This window comes from Prionailurus viverrinus, chromosome B4, assembly GCF_022837055.1.
Source record: "Prionailurus viverrinus isolate Anna chromosome B4, UM_Priviv_1.0, whole genome shotgun sequence".
Classification (NCBI taxonomy): domain Eukaryota; kingdom Metazoa; phylum Chordata; class Mammalia; order Carnivora; family Felidae; genus Prionailurus; species Prionailurus viverrinus.
In genome coordinates, this window is record NC_062567.1 from 33,693,909 (window position 1) to 33,718,603 (window position 24,695).

General features: G+C 37.5%; 1 protein-coding gene across 6 annotated transcripts in view; it reads right to left on the minus strand.

Moving 5' to 3' along the window:
• ERC1 (ELKS/RAB6-interacting/CAST family member 1) overlaps positions 1 to 24,695 on the minus strand; it is a 532,268-nt gene that overhangs the window by 484,578 nt on the left and 22,995 nt on the right. For 5 of the 6 annotated variants that reach the window (XM_047866436.1, XM_047866437.1, XM_047866435.1 and 2 more), the window contains exon 2: positions 6,371 to 7,195. In XM_047866436.1, coding sequence (XP_047722392.1) covers positions 6,371 to 7,039 — 669 coding nt within the window. In that variant the 5' untranslated portion in view covers positions 7,040 to 7,195. Of the gene's footprint in view, positions 1 to 6,370; positions 7,196 to 16,600; positions 16,608 to 17,671; positions 17,683 to 24,695 lie in introns of those variants that run through there. The other variant, XM_047866438.1, reaches the window with a different exon arrangement.

Below are 24,695 nucleotides of genomic sequence, written 5' to 3' on the forward strand. Positions count from 1 at the left end.
TTCTGAAGAGCTGATAGACTAAGCACACCCACACAGTTGCCAGAGACATTCTGGCTTCCCTGTAACCAATTCTAGTGATGGTCAAGCCTTACTTTCTGAAACTGACTCTTCCAACAAACGGATATAGCTTTGTTAGAAAATACAGTATATTCTTCAATGGAGCCAGAAATCTATAACCCTCTTGTTTGCACTCATTTTTCTAGCATTGCCTTCCCCCCCCAAAAAGTAATGAAAAAGAAAAAACACTCCCTTCTACATGGCTGCGTATCAAATACACAGCTTATAAATAAAATGTCGTAAGTCTTCCCTTCTTTAGTTCTCTCAACCACCTCTTGTAAGCATGGTTTCTAGGCCCCTCCAATACCCTTCTGGGCAAACAGGGCACCCATAACATGATGTCAAGTTCTAGGAGCGGTATGATTTTAAAAAGTAAAAGGGGGGGGGCGGTGCACAGCCTGGGTGGCTCAGTCAGTTAAGCATCTGACTCTTGATTTAGGCTCAGGTCATGATCTCGGCTCAGATCATGATCTCAGGTTTGTGAGACTGAGCCCCGTGTCAGACTCTGCGCTAACAGCCCATAGCCTGTTTGAGATTCTCTCCCTCTCTCTCTCTTCCCCTTCCCCACTCATGCACACTCTCTCTCTCAAAATAAACAAACTTTAAAAAAATAAAATAAAAAGTAAAACTCTGTCCTCCCTTATTCAACATAACTAAAAAAACCAAGTTCATTTTCTGGTTTCTTTGACATAAGAAAATCAAAAGTGGATTTCCCAACTCATATTTAAGCTACTATCTGCAAAGTTACTATAAATTAACAAATCCCTAAAAACTATTCTGTCACTGAGATGAAATCACTCGACTGCACTGTGAAATGCAAGAAGAGAATGTGGAGGGAAGAAGCAGCTGAGATCCTCTGGCAAATTCCTCCTCACAAATAAGCCTTATCAGATATTTGCACAACATTTTTTATTAGATTCACTGAATCATTTTTCATAACATTTCACTACATTCCAAGTACAGCAAATTTACCAATTCTGCAACAAGCCAATTTCCTATCCCCACCTCATACTTCGGATATGACAAAATCCAATGGAAAGGTAGCTTAAATTTGTAGAAGCCAAACATGAACAAATTTTCCTTCTCAAAATAATTAACTCCCCCAAAGGAACGTATCTATTTTACATCTGACTTAATTTTCTCAGGGCATACTACATAGTTCCTTTAACACATCTCACTTTTGAAACACCAAAAAAGATTACATCCAGAAAATAGATTCGGATATACCAATTTATCCACAATAAATAATTTTGCTTTATCATTAATAATTCATCTCTATGTTAAAACAGAATTATCAAAAGAAAAGTTAAACAGTTTATCTCTCATAATTCTGCTTTATCATTCATAATTCATCTCTATGTTAAAACAGAATTATCAAAAAGAAAAGTTAAATGAATAGTCCAAGACACAGATTCCAGATTTTAAGATCAGACTTTAAATGAGAGTAAAACAGGGGCGTCTGGCTGGCTCAGTCAGTAAAGTGGGGGACTCTTAATCTCAGGGTAATGAGTCCAAGCCCCACACTGGGCATGGCGCCTACTTAAAAAATAAATTAATAAGTGACAGTGAAATAATTAGGAACCTCATGAAAAAGCTTATTTAAATTCAAATAGCTTTCAGAGAGCCTGGGTGCCGCAGTTGGTTAAGCATCCTACTTCAGCTCAGGTCATGATCTCACAGTTCGTGGGTTCGAGCCCCGCGTCGTGCTCTGTGCTGACAGCTCAGAGCTGGAGACTGCTTCAGATTCTGCGTCTCCCTCTCTCTCTCTGCCCCTCCCCTGCTCACACTCTGTCTCTCAAAAATAAATTTAAAAAAAAAAAAAAAAAACATTAAATTCAATAGCTTTCACCATGTGACAAATCAAGGTACAACCTAAAACTAAAAATGTTAATAGCCACCAGCAGCCTAACAATGAGAACAAATGACCAAAGATTTATATAGGGTTAGTTTATCTTTTTGTATTTCTGAACTTGAAAGTTTTCTTGATCCTTAAATAAATAAAATCAAAATTCAAAAATCAAAGTCCTGAATAAAATCAGAGTCCAAAAACAAAAAAAATACACAAAAACATTAAATTCACTTGCCACACTAGAGTATTAGAATTTACTCTCACCACACAAAATCCCAATGAAAGTGCTTTAAAATAATTATTTTCAAAACTAAGCTTCCAAGTGAAATCAACATAAGAGAAATATTACAAGGCATAATATCAAAAAAAGAAGTATGACAATATCTTGTTAAATGTTGGTTAGATAAAATAAAACATAAATCATCCAAAGCCTTAGCTCTGCAATTCAACCAAGCTCATAGCTGGACTTTTATTCTTCACCAAACATACACTAAGAAACTTCCTCATTCTCAATTTAAGGAAAGAAAAAGAAAGGTCTTTCCTATTAAAACATGTATTGTCCCAGGGCACCTGGGTGGCTCAGGAGGTTAAACGACCAACTCTTGATTTCAGCTCAGGTCATGACCTCACGGTTTGTGGATTCGAGCCCCAAGTCGGGCTCTGCACTGACAACATGGAGCCTGCTAGAGATTCTCTCTCTCTCTCTGTCTCTCTCTCTCTGCCCTTTCCCCACTTGTATGCTGGCTTGCTCTCTCAAAATAAATAAACTTAAAAAAATGTTTTTAAATAAAAAAATTAAAAACTATGCATTGTTTCGTATCTCTAGCCACCAACATTTGAAAGTTCAGTAACAAAAGGAGTATGAGATATAAAAACACCTGGGTATTTATTTTAGAAACAATTTTCTAAAAGGACTCCATAATAATGAACCATACACATTAAGCAATTTTTAGCAAATGTGTTTTTACATTTGACAGGATTCTAGAACAAATTTCTGTGGCCCAATCAGATCAAACATTTAGAATGCATCTAAATCCCCACTCTCAAACTGGAATGAGGAAATTTGTTTAATTACTGTAAATCCTATTAAACCAATCTTCTTTGTAAAGTGGAAAATGTCCGACCTCTCAGGGCTCTGGAGGGTATAATGAATGCAGAGTTTAATTAGGGCCCACTGTTGGCTCACTATAATCTATTAATTAGCATTCCCAGTTCTCTGTATCTCACTGCAATGTCTCACTTTACTTTAAAATTGCACCCTTTGCTTTTTGGACCAAAGTTATACAATTTTAGGATTGTGTGGTAATTACAGAGGGTACAGGAAGAATATATTCCTGCCAGCACTGGTGCTTAATTAGGGCAAGGGGCGGAATCTAGATAAGGCTGTGTTCACCCTCCTTCAGTGCATATGGTTTTTTTGGCATCATAGCCTGTGGACTGTTTCACTTCCACGGGACTGAAGTGCTGAGTCCCCACTACACTCTTTGCAGAAGACTCAAATACTCTGCCTTTCAATGTAGCTTGGTAATTAGAAAGGATATTGCTTTTTACCCACACAGCTTTCAAAGGATAGGCATAATTAGCTGCCTCAATTATTTGAAAATAAAGACATATACCATTAATTTTTTTTCCTGTTAAAATGGACATTTCCAAATTGTTTGATAATAAAAACCATCTTGGTGAAAGGCATATTTTCAGCATCATCAAGAAAGGTACACGGAAGCTAGCTAATTCAACAATAAATCCAGTAATCTCCATTCAACTTCTATCAAAATCCACTTTAAATTATATATACATTTCCATTTATACACATTACATTTATTCACACAAACACACTATCAATATATTCTTGAAAGGTAGAAACTATAAAGGGAACTGTTCATTCATTCACTATTTATAACAATAAGTTATAGCTCAGCCACTTTTCAGGTAAATGTAAGTAAACTGATTTTTATTAACATTTGAGATTAAATAATACTCAAGTATCATGCACTATGACTCCTGTCTAAATACAAAGTACCTCATATTTGAGCATTGATATACTATTAGTACGTACTCCAATTTATCAATCTGATTTTTACAAATTAAAAAAACCTAGTACCTACCCTCAAAATACAGACCCAGTTTTTAAGACCTGTGCTATATTGATACCTTACCACAAGACCAAATAAAGCAAACTTATTTTTTCTCTCTTGATATTTATCATTCAACACCAAACTGTAAAAACTTTCAGAATGTTATCTATCATTTCTTATTTAGGAATGATAAACTTTTGGTGTTGTACTTCACTTTCTGAGAACGTAAATGTGAACTGAAGAAAATGTGTTTCCCCATTCTATTGTCATATATCACCTAAATATTTTATCTTATACATTAATGATTCTCAAGGTGAGGAGATTCTCAATCACCTGGCTGGCTTTTTTTTTTTAATAAACATATCTAATACCTAAGATTTTAAATATTTTTTTTTGTACACACATTCCTTCTACTAAGGGTCACTGTCACAGTTAATAATCATTATGTATAGGAGTCTGTCACTACCCTGAAGTGGAGTAGGCAGAAAAAAAGGTTGAAAAGCATCAGGCCAACGGTCCCTTGTTTCTTTTCCCTTCTGTCACAATTGAGCTCAAGGATGACAGGAGAATCATCATAAATTCCCTATGGCTAGACTAGTTAAAGAATTAGAAGTACTCCATTCTAAAGATCCCAAACTTGGGGCACCTGGGTGGCTGAGCCCCAGGTCAGGCTTGCTGCTAACAGCACAGAACCTGCTTCAGATTCTCTGTCCCCCTCTCTCTCTCTCTGCTCCTCCTCTGCTCGCATGCCCTCTCTCTAAAATAAATACACATTTAAAAGAAATAAAAAATAAAATATAGGTTGCTGGATTCTATCTCCAAAGCTATTTATGAAGCAAGACCAGGATATCTATATTTTAAATAAATTAATATATCAGAACCAACATTAGAAACCCTGTCCTTACTTTTAAGATCTAACACAGGGGTCTCTTTTAGTTCTTTTCTTTCTTTTCACGTTGTTAAAGTCTTGAAGACTCAAACTCAAGAAAATTCCTAGGAAATACTTTTTAAAGGACATTTCCTCTTTTTCAAAAAGGTTGGGTTGCTAAGAGATTTAAGTATAATTATAAAACATTCAGATTGTGTGCAATGACAAATTACATTTAATCACTGGTTAAAAAGTAAAAGCAAAGTAGTTGAAATTATAATATATCTCACAAAGAAGAAAATTCTCATACTTTCTAATTATTTTGAAAGCTCATTCAAATGAATTAAAGGTTTAGTTTTTAATTCATATTGTACTATCAAATAAATTTGAAACATTTTAACTGTGATGTTAGCTTAACTAGTACACGCACAATATATAGGCATTAAAATAATGATTCCGATATACATCACAGGGCTTTAATATACAGCAGAAATGTTGGCTAAAAAAGGTCAAAATGTTAACACCTGTAATATTCTACTTGTATAAATTTTATATGTGTATATGCACAGAAATAGTTCATTAGGGAGAAACAACAAAATGTTAATGATGGAAAAACAAAGTTATAAGAGGATTTGAGATAAATTTTGATTTCATACCTGTGTTTTCCAGTACTATTTTCATGATCAGAGAAAAGCGATTTTTATTACTGAGAAAGTAAGTTTGGGGCTTTAAAATACAAAACAATACAACTAGCAACCTTCTTCAAAAACCAAGATTTGGGGCACCTGGGTGGCTCAGTCAGTTAAGCATACAACTTCAGCTCAGGTCATAATCTCATGGTTCATAAGTTCGAGCCCCGCATAGGACCCTGTGCTGACAGCTCAGAGCCTGGTGCCTGCTTCGGATTCTGTGTCTCCCTCTCTCTGCTCACGCTCTGTCTCTCTCTCATAAATAAATAAGTAAACATTAAAAATAATAATAATGACCAACACAGCAGATATAAATGCCTGAACTGAGTATTAGTAATAGAATGGTAAAATAATCAACAGAAATCTTAAATCAGATTTACATCATCAAAGACAGATCATTTCTAATTCCTTCTTTAATTCTTAGTATCATTCAGGAACACTAAAGAAATCCAAGTAAGTTTATCACTTCATAATTTTTTACTAACCCCAAAATAAAGTATAAAATCAACAATGAGGTGGCTACTGTAAAACTCTCCTTTAAGGGGCACCTGGATGGATCAGTTGGTTGAGCATCTGACTATTAATTTTGGCTCAGGTCATGATCTCACAGTTCACGGTCTGAGACCTGTGTGGAGCTCTGCGCTGGTATCTGCATTGATAGCACAGAACCTGCTTGGGATTCTCTCTCCCCCCGCCCCCTCTCTGCCCCTCCCCCATACACATGTGCATCTTTCTTAAAATAAACTTAAAAAAAAAAAGAGAATAGCTTATTTCATTTATATACATGAATCTGATCAATAAAGGTAAACATATATATATATATAAAACTAACCTGGTTTTCCTCCTGCACAACTCTATACTGTTCCTTCCAAATAGTGATTTTGGAAGCTTCATCTTTTCTCAGGGCTCGTTCTTTCTTCAGCTCTGGGCTCCAGAAAGTCTTGATGCTATTCATTGAAGAACTTAATTTGCTCTCCTTTACTTCTACATCCTTCCGCAAGAGATCATTTTCTCTCAGTACTTCCTTCAGCTGTGTCTGCAGATCCATGATTGTATTATCTCTTGCCTGACGAAGAGAGTGAGGAACAGTAGATGCCATACTCACAGGAGGGAGGTGATGTTCTCCAAATGCTATAGTGTCACTAGCAACCCCACTGCTAGCTATATTGGGGCTACTGCCCATAGCTGTCATCCTGACACCATACGGCAGACGTCCCCCAGAACGGCCAAGCGTCATGGTGCTTTTAGGTGTTTCTGAACCCACATTTTCATGGTCACTTAGGTACATAGGGCCAGATGTGGCATAGGCAGCATTTAAGGATTGAATATTCTCCATTGAAAGGGTTTTCCCACTGCCACCTCCAACACTGCTTCCAGAACTCCCTCCTGTACTATTGGTTCGACGATGACCCAAGCGAGGGGAACGTGGAAGCCTAGGTGAACGCCCAGGGCTCTGGTTGCTTGGTTCCACCTTCCCAACTGAGCGAGCACTTCCATACATGGTTGCAGGTTGAACGTAGGTGCCAAGAAAGATATACAGCAGAAAGCAAAATATGAAATTCTGTGAGGTTTCTCAGTGGCTATAAGTCTGCTTAAGGCTAATCAGAAATAACAGGTCTTCAGCTGTCCAGTCTTGAAGAAATACCTTACACCATATCTGCAATGAAAAGATCACACATTAAATCCTCCAATAGTAAACATTTCCCTCTCAGAAACTTTTCTTGAGATTTCCCTATCATCTATTTATTCATTCATTCAAAATTTGTTTATAGCGCATTTCACTGTAAACATTTTAACAGTATTTTGCATGTCTCAAAACTGAATACTGAAACCATACCATGCAAATGGAAAAGAAAAAGAAATAAGAGGTATAAAGACTAGCAATGGAAAGATAAAACTCAATGTATGAATATATGATTTTCTAACTGGAAAACCCAAGTCATCAACTGACAAGTTATTAAAATAATAGAACTCTACAAATCAGACACAAGATCAATATATAAGTATCAGTACTTTCCTGTACATTAATCATAACAATTAGAAAAATGCAATTTTTTTAAACCCACCAACAGTAGCAAGAAAACCATAAAAACTGGTATAAATCTAATAAAAATATGCAAGCATTTTTGGAAAAAACTGTAAAACTCTACTGAAAGAACACCTGAACAAAAGGAAAGTTATCCATATTCATGGACAAGAAAATAATGTACAAGTTGTCAGTTCTTTCCCAAATACTGCAAATCCCAATGAAAATCTCCCAGAATTCTCCATATATCTCAACAAGCTGACTCTAAAATTCAAATAGAAGAGTAAAGGTGTAAGAATAACATAAACAATTTGCAACAGAAAAACAAAGAAGGAAGATGTTCCCTAAATAACAAGATAAATTACAGGTCCATGATCCTTTACCTGTTATGCAAAAATCAAAAAAGCTCTAAAAGTAAGTTTTGTTTCTTCTTAACTCACTTAGCAGTAAAACCTAACCTGATCTGGTATGAAGTCGCTACTGTTTATAGGTTATCTCATTTAGTGTGATTATTCATACACTCATTGAGAAAACAATGTATATGATTACAGGATACTGCATAATGCCCACTGGGTACTGGGGGTAGGGGGGAATCTGGACTCCAAACCACATCTGACTGACCCCCAGGATTTCTCATAAAGACTTACAGCCCCCCTCCATTTTTGTTTTTGTTTTTGTTTTTAGAGAGCGAGCGAGAATGCAAGGGGGCAAAGGGGGAGTGGGGAGAGGGGAAGGGAGCCAGGGACAGAGAGGGAGAATCTCAAACAGGCTCCATGCTCAGCACAGAGCTCAACACGGGGCTCAATCCCACAACCCTGGGATCACGACCCAAGCCGAAATCAAGAGTTAGATGCTCAACAATCTGAGCCACGCAGGCACCTCAGGACTTACAGCCTTTTAAAGCCATAGTATTTAAAATTGTACAGTACTAGCCCAGGAATACGTCTAAATTATATATGTAAGTTTAGTATATCCTAAAAGTAACATTTCAAAAGAGTGAGGAAAAGACAAATCATTCAATAAATGGGGTTTGAACAACTGGTGTTCTTGGAAAAATAAATTATATCCCTACTTCACATAATGCACAGAAATAAATTCTATGTACATTAAAGATATAAAATTTTAAAACTATCAAAAGTACTAGAAGATCCTTGTGAACTTGAGTTAAGGTAGGGCTTCTTAAGTAAGAAACAAAAAGCAAAAACCATAAAGAAAAACAAATAATAGATTTGATAATGTCAAAATGGCAAAGTATTATACCAAAAAATACTATAAGCAAAATTAAAAGAAAAACCAAAAACTAGGTGAAAAATGTATCTAACATGGGGCACCTGGGTGGTTCAGTTGGTTAAGTGGCCAACTTTGGCTCAGGTCATGATCTCATAGTTCATGAGTTCGAGCCCCATGTTGGGCTCTGTGCTGGCAGCTCGGAGCCTGGAGCCTGCTTCAGATTCTGTGTCTGTCTGTCTGTCTGTCTCTCTCTCTCTGCCCCTCCCCTTGCTCATGCTCTTTCTCAAAAATAAACATTAAAAAAGGTTTTAAAAACATTATATATACACACACACCTATCATATGTATAAATATCTATACAAAATATATAAAAAAATTCTAACAAGGGAAATGCCAAATTTGAAAACGTGCCAATGCCAAATGGGACTAGCGGAAAGTAACTTGTATTGTAAGGGGAGATTAGGAACAAAATGTTGGTGGAGACTTTAGGTTCACTTTATATTCATATTACAATAAAACCTGAATTATTTAAAAGGAAAATATGTTCATATTCTACAAGTATAATTAAAACACGTATCACAGATATCTACTTTCTACACTTCTCTCAAAAATAAATCAGGGGTTGGGGTGCCTGGGTGGCTCAGTCGGTTAAGGGTCTGACTTCAGCTCAGGTCTTGATCTCACGGTTCGTGGGTTGCAGCCTGGCATCAGGCTCTGTGCTGTTAGCCTGCTTTGGATTCTGTGTCTCCCTGTCTGCCCCATCTCCACTCACACTCTCTCTCAAAAAATAAATTAAAATTAAAAAAAATTTTTTTTAATTTTTTGTTTCCAACGTTTTTATTTTTATTTTTGGGACAGAGAGAGACAGAGCATGAACGGGGGAGAGGCAGAGAGAGAGGGAGACACAGAATCGGAAACAGGCTCCAGGCTCTGAGCCATCAGCCCAGAGCCTGACGCGGGGCTCGAACTCCCGGACCGCGAGATCGTGACCTGGCTGAAGTTGGACGCTTAACTGACTGCGCCACCCAGGCGCCCCATAAAATTTTTTTTAATAATAATAAATCAGGGGCACCTGAGAGGCTCAGTTGGTTGAGCATCAGACTTGATTTCGGTTCAAGTCATAATCTCATGAGATCAAGCTCCATATCAGACTCTGTGCTCAGCATGGAGCTTGCCTGGGATTCTCTCTCTCTCTCTCTCTCTCTCTCTCTCTCTCTCTCTCTCTCCCTCACCCTCTCCCTTTGCCCCTCTCCCTGACTCACACTCTAACTCTCTCTCAAATAAGAAGTATTCTTCACTGAAAACACTACCCAAGAAACTCACAGTCAAAAATATGATTTTAAAGAATCCATATACTTTAGTCAAACTCCAACAGGTTATTCTTTAGAAATACGAATACACTGGCAGTCTCATCTTAATAAAGATAGCCCTAGGGTAACAACAAGCAGAAGAGAAAATACACAGAGCCCAAATCTTTACGGTTCCATCTCAGAAATAGCAATAGTACACCAAGTTCAGAAATTGCAACATTTTACTAGTAATGTTAGGAAATTCTCTCCAGGACTAACCTTAGCTCAAAAAGTAAAAATTTCTTTTCATGATTTTTTTTTTAAAGTAAGCTCTATGCCCAACATGGGGATGGAACTCACAACCTGAAGATCAAGAGTCACATGCTCTACCAGCTGAGCCAGCTAGGCACCCCTCCTTTCTCATAATTTATCTGGACTGTGAGGTAGGTGACAAGTAATTACCTATATATTACTGTTTGAATGAATTCTATTTCAAGATCAAAGAGGGATGCAAATCTTTTTCTTTTTTTAAGTAATCTGAATATTGCTTAAAATAAGAGACATTTATTACCCACAATCCCTTCAATAATAATAACAAAAGCTAACATTTAGTATTTACTGCATGTCAGGCATTATGCTAAAAACTTATATTTAGCTTAATTTAATATTTAACATTAAGATCTAATTTAATATTTAAAAGCCTCCCTTGGGGCACCTGGGTGGCTCAGTCAGTTAAGTGTCCAACTTCCAACTTCGGCTCAGATCACAACCTCACAGTTCATGGGTTCAAGCCCCAAGTCAAGCTCCATGCTGCAGCTCAGAGCCTGAAGCCTGCTTTGGATTTGTGTCTCCCTCTCTCTCTCTGCCCCTCCCCCACTTGTACTCTGTGTCTCACTCTCAAAAAATAAACACTTAAAAAAAATTTATAAAAGGCTCCCATAACACAGGTACTGTCATTATCTCCATTTTAGAGATGAAGAAAGTGAGTTTTTTAGCTGTTAAGTGACATCTAAAGTGGTAGGGTGAAGATTTGAATTAGGGCACCTAATTCCAGAGCCCTGGAAGCTCTTACCTACTGTACTTAACCACAATCATCTGCTGATGAGAACATCTCAACTGTCCATAGAATATTAAAGGCTTCCACAGTTTTATGGCAGTATGTCCTGCTAATCTAGTACTCTTTGGGGCAATTTTAGGTTTTCCAGGTATAAAGCTTAAATAATCACATTTACCTTTCTATTAAGGAAAAAGTCTTTTTTAAAAGATGTTGGGCAAAAGAACAAAGTAAAACTAACAAAATAAGGAGGAATAATTCAGTCTCAGGAATCATGCCATCAGAACATTAAAATGCCACATTCAAGAAAAAAATTCCCAACTGTGCTTTTGTTCAGAATTCTTTTTTCATGTAATCATATCACTAAATCATACTGAATAGGTTAAGATCCAATAACAAAAATTCCCATCAAGTTTTCAATATTAGAAGGTGCACTCTTATGTCCAAGTCACTTTCAGATCCAAAACGGTATTTGCATGTGGAGTCTTTGTTATTATCAGAACTATATTCATATACACAACAAAAGAAAGAAATTTACTAGTTCTGAATTCTTCATACTGGCTTTTTAATCTCATAAGCTTCAGAGAAGATAGTGTTCAAAAAAAAATCTTTTTTAATATGCCAGGCATACAACCACAAAATAATAATTCTTGCACTTTAAATAACTGACAAGAATTCTGACCCAAAAAAAGTTATACAGTATGATTCCAGGTATGTAAAATTCTAGGACTAACGTATTATGACAGAAAGCAAATCAGTGTGTGCCTGGGGATGGGGTCGGGGGAGGCATGGATCAAAAAGGAGTAGGAGGAAACTTTTGGGGTGATGCAAATGTTCATTATCTTGACTGGGGTCACAGGTGTATACATGTCAAAACTCATCAAATTATATATTTTTTTAAGATTTTATTTTTTTAAATAATCTACACCCACCATGGGGCTCAAACTTACAACCCCAAGATCTAGTCACATGCTTTACTGACTGAGCCAGCCAGGTACCCATCATCAAACTATATACTTAAATACATTCAGTTTAGCGTACATTAATTATACCATGAAAGTCTGAAGAAAAAAATTTCACGCTCCAAACTCCCGTCCTTGATTAATCCAAAAGAAATACCTTCATTGATTATACAACTGGAATCCTGATTGCTACTGGAGAAAATCATGCAGCTGTACAGTTTGAGTCCATAACGTTGTCCCCAGGGTTCTTTAATTAGCTTCCTATCCATATTTTCTTAGTTCCCTATCTAGTATCTGTTGTGGTTGTTTCAAATCTCCCTCTGCTTATCAGACAGAACACATGAGTCTCCTGGTTCAGAGACAAAAACAATTTATTACTCACAGCTCAGCAAACAGTATAAGCATCATGTCTACATTGGCTCACTGTTACCCCGAAGTCCCACAAATAGCAAGAGGAACTCAAAGAGATGCTACACATGCAATGGCTTTGCGTTGCAGCTGAAGACACTGAGTTTAGGGAGTCCACCACTCATAACAAGCAGTAAACCTTCTCTGTCCTAGTGGAAAACATTACCTCATTCCTCAATTTGGCTTGCTACAAACACAATCCTGAGAAATGGCCCAGGTTAAGAGCACTCAGGGCCTTGTATACTTAGCATACCCAGCAAGGCATGCAGGAAAGAAAAGACTCATGAATGACTCACTCTCCTGACAAGTACTGTGATAGTTTTAAGGTATCTCCATAAATTCTTTGATACTACTCCCTTCAAGGGGGAAAGCAAAATTGCTCTCTCTCTGAATATGAAGTAGACTTAATAATTTGCTTCTGATGATGTTATCACTTTCAAGGCTAACTCATAAAGGACAATGGTGCTTCTGTCTTGGGTAACTCTCTTGGATCACTCACTTTGTGAGGAGCTAGCTGTCATGTTGTAAGGATATGCAAGCTACCCTACACAGAGAGCCACATAGTAAGAAACTGAAGCCCCCTGCCAACAGTCATGTGAGATAGCTTTGGAAAAAGATCTTCTAACCCCAATCAAGCCTTCAGATGACTGCAACCTTGTGAAATACCTTGAGCTGGAACCCTGAGCCAGCTATGCTCTACATAACAATTGTGAGATGTTTGGTTTTTTAATCTAGTAAATTTTAACTTTTAACACAACAAAAGATAACTAATACAGAATTGTTTCCTGAAAACTTCATTTCAGGTAGCCATATGCATACACATGTGCATGCTCCATCACAACTGAAAATGTGTTGCTTTTTGTAGGTTCTAAACAATTCTCAACATCATTGCCAGAATCTTTTTTTTTAAGTTCATTTACTCATTTTGAGAGAGAGAGAGAGAGGGAGGGAAAGGGTAAGGGGGTATGGGGGGGGGGGCAGAGAGAGAGAATCTGAAGCAGGCTTCACACTGTCAGAGTGGAGTCTGATGTGGAGCTAGAACTCACAAACCACGACATCATGACCTGAGCCGAAATCAAGAGTTGGACACTTAACCGACTGAGCCACCCAGGTGCCTCCAGAATGATCTTTTTTTTTTTTTCATTTCATTTTATTTTGTTTTTACATTAAAAAAATTTTTTTCATTTACAACATCCAAATGATTTATATTTTTTTTTAATTTATATCCAAGTTAGTTAGCATATAGTACAATAATGATTTTAGGAGTAGAATCCAATCATTGATTCTTCCCCCACATACAACATCAAGTGCTCATCCCAACAAGTGTCTTCCACAATGCCCCTTGCCCATTTAGTCCATTCCTCCACCCACAACCCCTCCAGCAACCCTCTGTTTGTTCTCTATATTTGAATCTCTAATGTTTTGTCCCCCTCCCTGTTTTTATATGATTTTTCTTCCCTTCTGTTCATTTGTTTTGTATCTTAAATTCCACAAGTCAAGTCATATAATACTCATCTTTCTCTTAATTTCGCTTAGCATAATACACTCTAGTTCCATCCACATTGTTGCAAATGGCAAGATTTCATTCTTTTTGATTGCTGAATAATAGTCCATTGTATACATATGTACCACATCTTCTTTATCCATTCATCTGTCAATGGACATTTGGGCTCTTTTCATACTTTGGCTATTGTCGATAGTGCTGCCATAAACATTGGGGTGCATATGCCCCTTTGAAACAGCACACCTGTATCCTTTGGATAAATACCTAGTAGTGCAATTGCTGGGTCATAGGGTAGTTCTATTTTTAATTTTTTGAGGAACCTCCATACTGTTTTCCAGAGTAGCTGCACCAGTTTGAATTCCCACCAGCAATGCAAAAGAGTTCTTTCTCCGCATCCTTGCCAGCATCTGTCATTGCCTGAATTAATTTTAGCCATTCTGACTGATGGGAGGTGGTATCTCATTGTGGTTTTGATTTGTAGTTCTCTGATGATCAGCAATGTTGAGCATTTTTTCACATGTTTGCTAGCCATCTTGGTGTCTTCTTTAGAAAAGTGTCTATTCATATCTTTTGCCCATTTCTTCACTGGATTGTTTTTTGGGTATTGAGTTTGATAAGTTCTTCATAGATGTTGGATACTAGCCTTTTATCTGATATGTCATTTGCAAATATCTGCTCCCATTCCATCAGTTGCCTTTTAGTTTTGTGGATTGTTTCCTTTGCTGAAGCTTTTTATCTTGATGAGGTCCCAATAGTTCATTTTTGCTTTTGTTTCCCTTACCTCTGGAGATGTGTTTAGTAAGAAGTTGCTGTGGGCGAGGCCAAAGAGGTTTTTGTCTGCTTTCTCCTCTAGGATTTTGATGGCTTCCTGTCTTACGTTTAGATCTTTCAACCATTTTGAGTTTATTTTTGTGTATGGCTTAAGTAAGTGGTCTAGGTTCATCCTTCTGCATGTCGCTGTCCAGTTTTCCCAACACCATTTGCTGAAGAGACGGTCTTTATTCCATTGGATATTCTTTCCTGCTTTGCCAAAGATTAGTTGGCCATACGTCTGTGGGTCTGTTTCTGGGTTCTCTATTCTGTTCCACTGATCTAGGAGTCTGTTCTTATGCCAGTACCACACTGTCTTAATGATTATAGCTTTGTAATACAGCTTGAAGTCCAGAATTGTGATGCCTCCAGCTTTGGTTTTCTTTTTCAGGATTGCTTTGGCTATTCAGGGTCTTTTCTGGTTCCATACAAATTTTACAATTGTTTGTTCTAGCTCTGTGAATTCTGGTGTTATTTTGATAGGGACAGAATGATCTTTTAATACAACGATTCCCCAAGTGGGTCAGGAGCCTCCAAGACTCCCTAAGACCCTTTCAGGACAGCAAAACTATTTTCACAATACTATGATATTATTTGCCTTTTTCACTACACATTCTTACAAACGTATAGGAGTGTTTTCCAGAGGCTACATGACATGGGGTATATCCCACTGACAACTAATGCAATGTATGCCGGTATACTCTAATGCTTTAAATTTTTCTCAGTTTTACTTTCCAATATAGTAAATAGTAATAGATACAGCCTACATAAACAAAAGCTATTTAAAGTCCTCATTGATTTTCAAGAGTATATAGGGATATTGGAACAAAACAGCTTAAGAACCGCTGCTCTAAAAATTAAATATGACATGAACACACCTACATACTTCCTTTGATGGCTTTCCAAAATAAGAATCTAAATTCTTTGGCAGTGTATATAAGATTTTTCATGATTTCGGTCTTGCCTACCTCCTGAAGGCAGCTTACTTAACCACTCTCCTTTTCCATATGACAACCATGATCAAGTACGTGCAATTTCCTAAAATATCATGCCCTCTTCTTGCTTCTGTGACCTTCCTCCTCCCCAGCAACTGGCTAACTACTTACTACTCATTGAGTACTTACTACTCATTCTTCCAAACTAAATTCAATAGTCACGGTCCTACACAAACCCGTAAATCCTTCAGTCTAATTTAGGTGCCCCTCTTATGGAACCAAGAGCTTCTAAAATAATGTACTTACTATATTTTGGTTAATTAATTGCTTCTTTAAAAGCAAAGGAATGTCTTATCTCCAAAACCTGGCATAATGCCTAATACATATCAAATATGTAATAAATGTGTGCTGAATCCACAAGTTAACATAAATCTGAATACAATTCATTGAGATAGTTCTTATATTCAGAAGGTGGTAGTAAGCTTGAAATTCATTTATGGAAACCGCAACTAAATGCAATGTAAGACAAATTCCATAAATTGACAACCTCCTTCTCTATACGCATTGCTATATATTTTTGTCTTCTAACATTATGCCTGAAAATCATAAAGAAACATACTGAATGGTCAAGATTTCAATTTTTTAAGGGGCACCTGGGTGGCTCAGTCAGTTAAGCATCCAACTCTTGATTTTCAGTTCAGATCATGATCTCACAATGCATGAGTTCAAGGTCCATGTCAGGCTACACACTGACACTGAGAAGCCTGCTTAGGATTCTTTCTCTCTCCCTCTCTCTGCCCCTCTCCGACTCTTGTGAGTGTGTGCACTTGCCTTGCATGCACACACGGTCTCTCAAAATAAACTTAAAAAATTTTTTTAAAGATTTCAATTTTTTAAGAAAACTGTTCTTCTTGGGACCCCTGGGTGGCTCAGTTGGTTAAGTGTCCAACTTTGGCCCAGGTCATAATCTCATGGTGGTGAGACCAACCCCTGCATAGGGCTGAGTGTGGGGAGCCTACTTAAGATTTTCTCTCTTTCTCTGTCCCTCTCTCTGTCCCTCTCTCTCTCCCCCCACCACCCCTTCTCTGTGCACATGTGTGCATGTGTACCCTCTTTCTCTCTCAATTAAAAAGAAAATACACATATATACACATGCACAAGACAATCAACATTTAAAATCATTAGGTTTACTTTTGGGGCACCTGGGTTGCTCTGTCATTTAAGCATCTGACTCTTCGTTTCAGCTCAAATCACAATCTCACAGTTCATGGGTTCGAGCCCTACATCTGGCTCTGCAGTGACAACGTGGAGCCTGCTTGGGATTCTCTCTCTCTCTCAAAATAAATAAATAAACTTCAAAAAAATGATGGCGGGGCGCCTGGGTGGCTCAGTCAGTTAAGCATCTGGCTTCAGCTCAGGTCACGATCTCACAGTTCATGGGTTTGAGCCCCGCGTCGGGCTCTGTGCTGACAGCTCAGAGCCTGGAGCCTGCTTCAGATTCTGTGTCTCCCCCTCTCTCTGCCCCTCCCCTGCTCATGCTCTGTCTCTCTCTGTCTCAAAAATAAATAAAAACATTAAAAAAATTTTTTTAATAAAAAAATGATGGGAATCATATAAAAAATTAAAATTATTAGGTTTATTTTTAAAACAATAAGTGTCATTTTTTAAGTCAGTTTTTTTAATTCCCCAAATGAAGTGCAATGGCAAAAATTAAAAACAGAATTCCAAATCATCAAGCAATAGTGTTCAGAATACATGGACATAATTTTTATATTATCCTCCTTAACACTGTTGCCCTTTGTATTAAGGCATATCAGTAATACTATGCCCAACCAGGAAAAACAAAAATGAGACCTGAAATCTTTTCTGGGGAATAAGTATAAAAATATGCAGTAACAAAATTCAATACACAGACCTTATACACATTTCATCCCAACAAGCTTCTTGTGAATTCTTACCGTGCTCCTGAGGCTTAGTCATGCAGTAACTAGTAGGAAAGGCTTGGGTTGGTTTCACTCCGCTATTTAAATGTGTAAGGTTCAACAAATAAATACATCTTTTAGACCCTCAGTATCCTCATCAATAAAATGGATGTAGTATCTTCCTCAAAAATTAGCTATAAGGACCAAATCAATGAGTGAGTAAGTATAAAATATCTATGTAGTTCTTGGTAAGTTTTCAATAAATGTTAGTCATCAAATTTCTAGGAATTCATCTTACACATATTTTCACACAAGTGGGAAAACTGAGTAAGAAAAAACTGCAGAATTCTTTGAAATAACAAGACTCTGGTAATAGTCTAAAATTATAGTAATACTGTGCAGCTATTAAAAAGAATAAGGTGGGGTGCCTGGGTGGCTCAGTCAGTTAAGCATCCAACCCCAACTCAGGTCATGATCACATGGCTCGTGGGTTCGAGCCTCACATTGAGCTCTGTGCTGACAGCTCAGAGCCTAGAGCCTGTTTCAGATTTTGTGTCTCCCTTTCTCTCTCTGCACACCCCCACCTCATTCGTGCTCTCTCTCAAAAATTTTTTTAAAAAAAAGGTAAGTCTGTATGAAATAAGAGATACAAGATATACAAGATACGTTCTTTAATTTAGAAGAAAAATACAAGAAGCCATGAGGAGACATGGGTTTTTACATTATTCTTTTCTACACTGATTGAGGTTGTAACAGGAATATGAATTACTTTCATAATTTAAAAAGTAACATAGAACCACACATATATGGACAACTCATTTTTGACAAAAATACAAAGGCAATACAGTGGAGACAGTGAGGCAGTTATGCTACCCACAACAGGAGATCTGAACAGTACAGTCCACCCCTTGCACTGCAAAATTATTTGTCCACACAGGAAAAGGAAGCAGCTTCTCCATGATTTTCATAAGCCTCTGTTTTTGAGGGGAATCACAGAAGAGGAAGGTTACTAGAACAAACTACTGCTGCTATCAATCTCTCAAAAACACAAATCGTACTCATCTTCTCCCTCCTGTACTAATTTCTCCCTGTTTACAGTTCTTAGTGACTTATCTGATAGCAACATCAAGTTTCATTCCCAAAGGGGCCTCAGCCCTTGATCATCATATTCATCTCAGGCCAGGACTGCCACACATGTCCATCCACTGTTTAAGATGGGGCAAGGGAGAGCCAAAAGGTGCCCAGCTGGATCACCTGGGTTCTATTGCATATATTATTTTCTGTCCCCATTATGTTCACAATAGTGAAAAGTTACAATCTAAATATCCAACAATGGGGCATTGGCTATATAAGTTAAGGTAAAACTATAAAATGAATTACTATCTGCAACAAGTTGAATAGTGTCACCCCAAAATTCATGTCAATTAGGAACCTCAGGGTGTGACCTTATTTGAAATAGGGTCTTTGCAGATATAATCAAGTTAAGATGAGTTCATACTGGATTACGGTATGCCCTAAATCCAATGAATGATGTGATTCTATGAGAAAAGAAAAAGAGATTCAGTCATAGAGAGACACACAGGAAAGACACACATGTAAAGATGGAGGCAGAGACTAGGGTCACACAGCTACAAGCCACAGAATGCCAAGGACTGTCAGGAGCCACCAGAAGCCAGGAAGAAAGCAACCAGGGATTCTCTCTCCAGCCTTCACAGGGAGCAAGGCCTGCCTATACTGACTTTGGACTTCTACCCTCCAAGACTGTGAGAGAATAAATTTCTGGTTTTTTACATCACTAAGTTTATGGTAATTTGTTATAGAAGACCTAGAAAACTAATATACCACCTCATTATAAATGATGATGTAGCTCTATACTTAATGATACAGAAAAATGTTTGTGATCCTATTGTCAAACCAAGGAGAAAAAAGAAAAAGTTATAAACACAGACACCACCAAATTTTTTTTTTTGGGGGGGGAGGTTTCAGCAGGATGTACAACCCTGGGTAGTAAGATTTCTGGTGGTGATCTCACTTTCTCACTAAATTATAGATTTTTCTCAAGCACATACTATTTTTATAATCAGGACAAAAAAATAAAACTTTTTCAGGAATGGGTGGTATAAAGATATCCAACAGAAATACATTGGCATGAGGCCCTAGGTACTATAAACTCTCACTACCACTTCTAGGATAAAGCCAGAATGGTTTCCTTATAGCCAAAACCAACGGATTCTCTTTACTTTCACTGCATTTGACACTACTGACCACTTCTATCTTGAAACTCTTACCTGGGTCTCTCTGATACTACTCTTCTGGTTTTACTATTTCTCCAAGATAATCCCTCTTTCATACATTTTATTGGCTCCTCTTCCTCTATCTTTAAAACACTGTTATACAGCATACAGCTCTATCCCTAATCATATTGTTGTCTCTTGCTATTTTACTTTCCCTGGGCAATCTTATCCACAACCACTGTCTCAACTTGCTTCAACTATCACCTATTTTAGGTAGGTGCTTACTTTAGTTTAGGTTTTCTCAATCAATATTCCCAACTCTTGCTTCTCCCTTGGCCTGCAAACTTGTATGACCAACTACTTACTATATATGTCTGCCAAGATTTTCCATAGGCAACTCAACACCTCTAACTACACATACATCTTCCCTAAGATAAGCGCTTCTCCTCCTATGTTCCCTACTTTGACAGAATTCATTTTGACTCCTTTTTCCCTCCTCCATTCAACTCTCATTAATTAATCAATCACTGTGTACCATCAATTTTTATCTTTCTAATATATTTCATTTCCCTACAGCTACAACCTCATCCTGTCTGGCCAGTACTACTACAACAGTCTTCTAAACAGCCTATTGCCTATACAGTCTTGCCTCTTTCCAAGCTGCTGATGCTCCTTAATTTTATTTTCCCAGCCCAACATATTTAAGGGCTATGATACATTATCATCAACAACAGTTCACTGATAGACATTATCAAATTGAAAGTGGGAGACATACTAAAAAGGCCAGATGGTCATTTATTTGATAAAAGCCCCTTATTCTAATACCCTTGTTTTTCTCCTTCCACGCTCCACTGAGAAACAACATACTTTTCTTTGTATGCCTTTCTATTTTTATTTCAACATCTTTTAATTGATGTTAATTTGATATTATAAAATTCACAATTTTAAAGTGTACAATTCAGTGATTTTTAGTATAGTCACAAGGCTGTACAACTATACCATTAACTGCAGAATATTTTCACCACTGCAGAAAGAAATCCCACAAACCCATAAGCAGTAACTCCCCATTTCCCATTCCCAGGCCCTTGCAACCAATATACTTTCTGTCTCCATATGTTTGCCTACTGTGGATATTTCATATACATGGAATCATAATAATATGAGGCCTTGTGTGTCTTATTTCTTTTCATTAGGATAATGTGTTCAAGGTTCATTCATGTTGTAGCATGTATCAGCATTTCATTCCATATTATGGCTGCATAGTATTTTATTAAATGGAAATTCTACATTTGCTCATCCATTCATCACTTGATAGACATTTGGGTTTCTGCTATTATAAATAATTCTACCATGATACATTCATGTACATATTTGTGTGGACATATGTTTGCAATTCTCTTAAGTATATACCACAGAGTAAAATTATTTGAGCAATATGAAAACTCCCTGTAACATCTGAAGGAAATGCCAAACTGTTTTCCAAGGCATCTGCAACATTTGACATTTTTTTTAAGTTTATTTATTTAAGTAACCTCTGCCCGCAACCTGGGGCTCAAACTCGTGACCCCGAGATCAAGAGTCCCTGCTCTTCCAACTGAGCCAGCCAGGTGCCCATGCAACATTTTACATTGTCAGTCGCAAAGTATAAGAGTTCTAATATTTCCACATCTTCAACAACACTTGTTACTGTCTATCCTTTTTACTACAGCTGTCCTAACTGGTATGAAGTGTTATCTTGTGATCTTGATGTTATGACTTTCCTTTTAAATAATAATCTTCAGGGGTGCCTGGGTGGCTCAATTGGTGAAGGATCTGACTTCAGCTTGGGTCATGATCTCATGGTTCATGAGTTCAAGTCCCACATCCAGCTCTGCGCTGTTAGTGCAGATCCTTTAGATCCTGTCTCCCTCTCTCTCTGCCTCTCCCCTGCTCATGCGTGCATGTGCTCTCTCTCTCTCCCTCAGAAATAAACATTTAAAAAAGAAAGAAAGAATAATCTCCAAAAAATTATAAGCATATTTGCAGTCAAATATATTTGGTGTCCAATTTGGTACTATATATTTATAGCTATAACATTAAATATTACTATTAAACAGCACATGCACGTAGAAATAAAAGTTCAAACAATAAAAGTTAAAGTCTCTCCTCCTCAATCCTTCTCATTACAGATAACCACTCTTAACCATTCTGCTTTTAAGTCTAGTGGCTATCTCCATAATTCTAAATTATTTAGCCTTTTCTACATAGCTTTTATTACCACATATTATGCAATTTGTTTCACCTCACCATTTTGATACTATCAGTCTCCTTCACTAGACTGAAAGAAAGTTCCACGGGACACCTGGGTGGCACAATCGGTTAAGTGTCCTACTCCTGATTTTGGCTCAGATCATGATCTCACAGTTCTTGGGATCAAGCCCCACGTCAGGCTCTGTGCTAATACCGCAGAGCCTGCTTGGGATTCTCTCTCTCCCTCTCTCTCTCTCGCTCTCTCCCTCTCTCTCAAACCCTCCCTCTCTCTCAAAATGAACTTAAAAAAAAAAAAAAAGATAGGGGCGCCTGGGTGGCTCAGTCGGTTAAGCGGCTGACTTCGGCTCAGGTCATGATCTCGTGGTCCGTGAGTTCGAGCCCCACGTCGGGCTGTGCTGACAGCTCAGAGCCTGGAGCCTGTTTCAGATTCTGTGTCTCCCTCTCTCTGACCCTCCCCCGTTCATGCTCTGTCTCTCTCTGTCTCAAAAATAAATAAACGTTTAAAAAAAAATTTTTTTTAAAAGATATATTTAGGATGAAAGCTATATGAGGCCAGTAAATTTTCCCTTTTCTATTCACTGTTGTACCTATGCACTTAGAATGGGGCATAGCATATAAAAGATAGGTGATAAATATATTAGATGAATGAATAAGCATTTATTTGTTGATTTATCTAAACTTTAAGCATTTTCTTGAGTCTCTCCCCATAAAAGACAAGGAATTTTGCTCCTAACCACCTTTTTCCCAATTTTTATTGGGTTACAGTTTATTTTTAATTATTCTAATGGTTACCTTTATAATTTTAAGTAATATGCTTTGTTTGTTTTTTTTCCTCCACCAAATTTAAACTCTTAACCTCCCATCACCTATCTCAAGGTAAGATGAGGAACCTAGGTTTCCAGTACACCCAAGTACCTCACATGCATCACCCTAATCATTACTTTTACATCATATAGGTGTATAACATTTATTTTCTGATCTACAATTGTCTTCTTTGGTCTACAAATCAATTCTAAAAACAGAAAACCAATAAATAGTTTAAAATATGATGATAATGTAAACATTACTCACTGCAGAACCAAGTAGTAATAGGAACTGCAGAGAACATGTAATTCTGCCTGTTCCCTTCCTAGAATGTACTACAATTTATGAATATACTTTATGTGTTTTGTCTGTATTTCTTACTATACCATATACTCTATGAAAATAGTATTTTAGTACACACACACACACACACACACACACACACACACACACACCTCTTACCCATTAGCACATCACAGCATGCATTCAGTCACTGTATGTTTATAGACAGATGGATAAAGTTGGGGAGAAAAGAAGTGGGAAGGTCAGGCCATCAAGAATATGAAAGCCATTCTACATCTCTGTATAATATCCATTCACCAGCATCAACTTGAGACAGAGTTGAGGTGGAAGGAAATGAATCTATATACTACATAAGCTCTAACCAGTCCAACAACTATCAACTAAAGATTAAGTTAGAATAAGAAAGTAGCATCCTGTCTGTAAATTTATAATTTTTACAATAAACATGGACTGCTTTTAACAAACCATTTCTCATATTTTTCTATATGGGGGCAGGTGAGATTTGGAGTTTTCCTCCCTAAGTTCTTTTAGTAAAGTTCCTTCAGGAAATTTTCAATTTTAACTCCTCCTAGGAAAAGTGTTTTTTTCTATCTCTTAACCAGAATATACAGATGGCCACAAGTAAAGTAGTAATGATGGGGATGCCTGGGTGGCTCAGTCAGTTGAGTGTCCAACTTCGGTTCAGGTGATGATCTCACAGTTCATGAGTTCGAGCCCAACATCGGGCTCACTGCTGTCAGTGCAGAGCCCACTTCATATCTTCTGTCCCCCTTTCTCTCTGCCCCTTCCCAGCTCGCATTAAGAAAACATTAAAAAAAAAGGGGGGGGGGGGCAGTAATGCTGAAAATAATGCACTTCAAAGCCTCCAAAAGGAACCAAACTGCTGCTGAGACAAAACAGAAAAACATGGAAGGTGAAAGAGACATAGCTTGTGGAGGTCAATTCTTTGTGATCTAGGGTTTTTCTTAACATGCTAAATCCTACTTCCCATATTCACTACCAAATCTCTGCAAGGTCTTAAAACAACAACAAAACTCAGTTCAGACCTGTGCGTTATAAATACTCACCACACAAAGCCTGTGAACTAAGTTAGGAAAACCATAAAGAGAAGAATACCAGAAAGTCTCAGAATCATTTTTCCCTATAAGAAGAGCACTGGTACCAGTATCTATATACATCCTGAGAGAAAACACACCCCAGCTGGGCCCCACCCCACAGACACCCATATACACCCTCTCAGAATCCTGGAGTATACCACAGGCCTAAAAATAAAAAGGCTTCCACACACAATGATTGTATGTCAGCCTTTAATTCTCATTCATCCCACAAATAGCTACGAGCATAACATACAACTTACAAATGGTAGTCTCAACTCTTTCCTCACAGATTAGAAAGATAATAATAGCTCTCTACAACCTGAATCTCC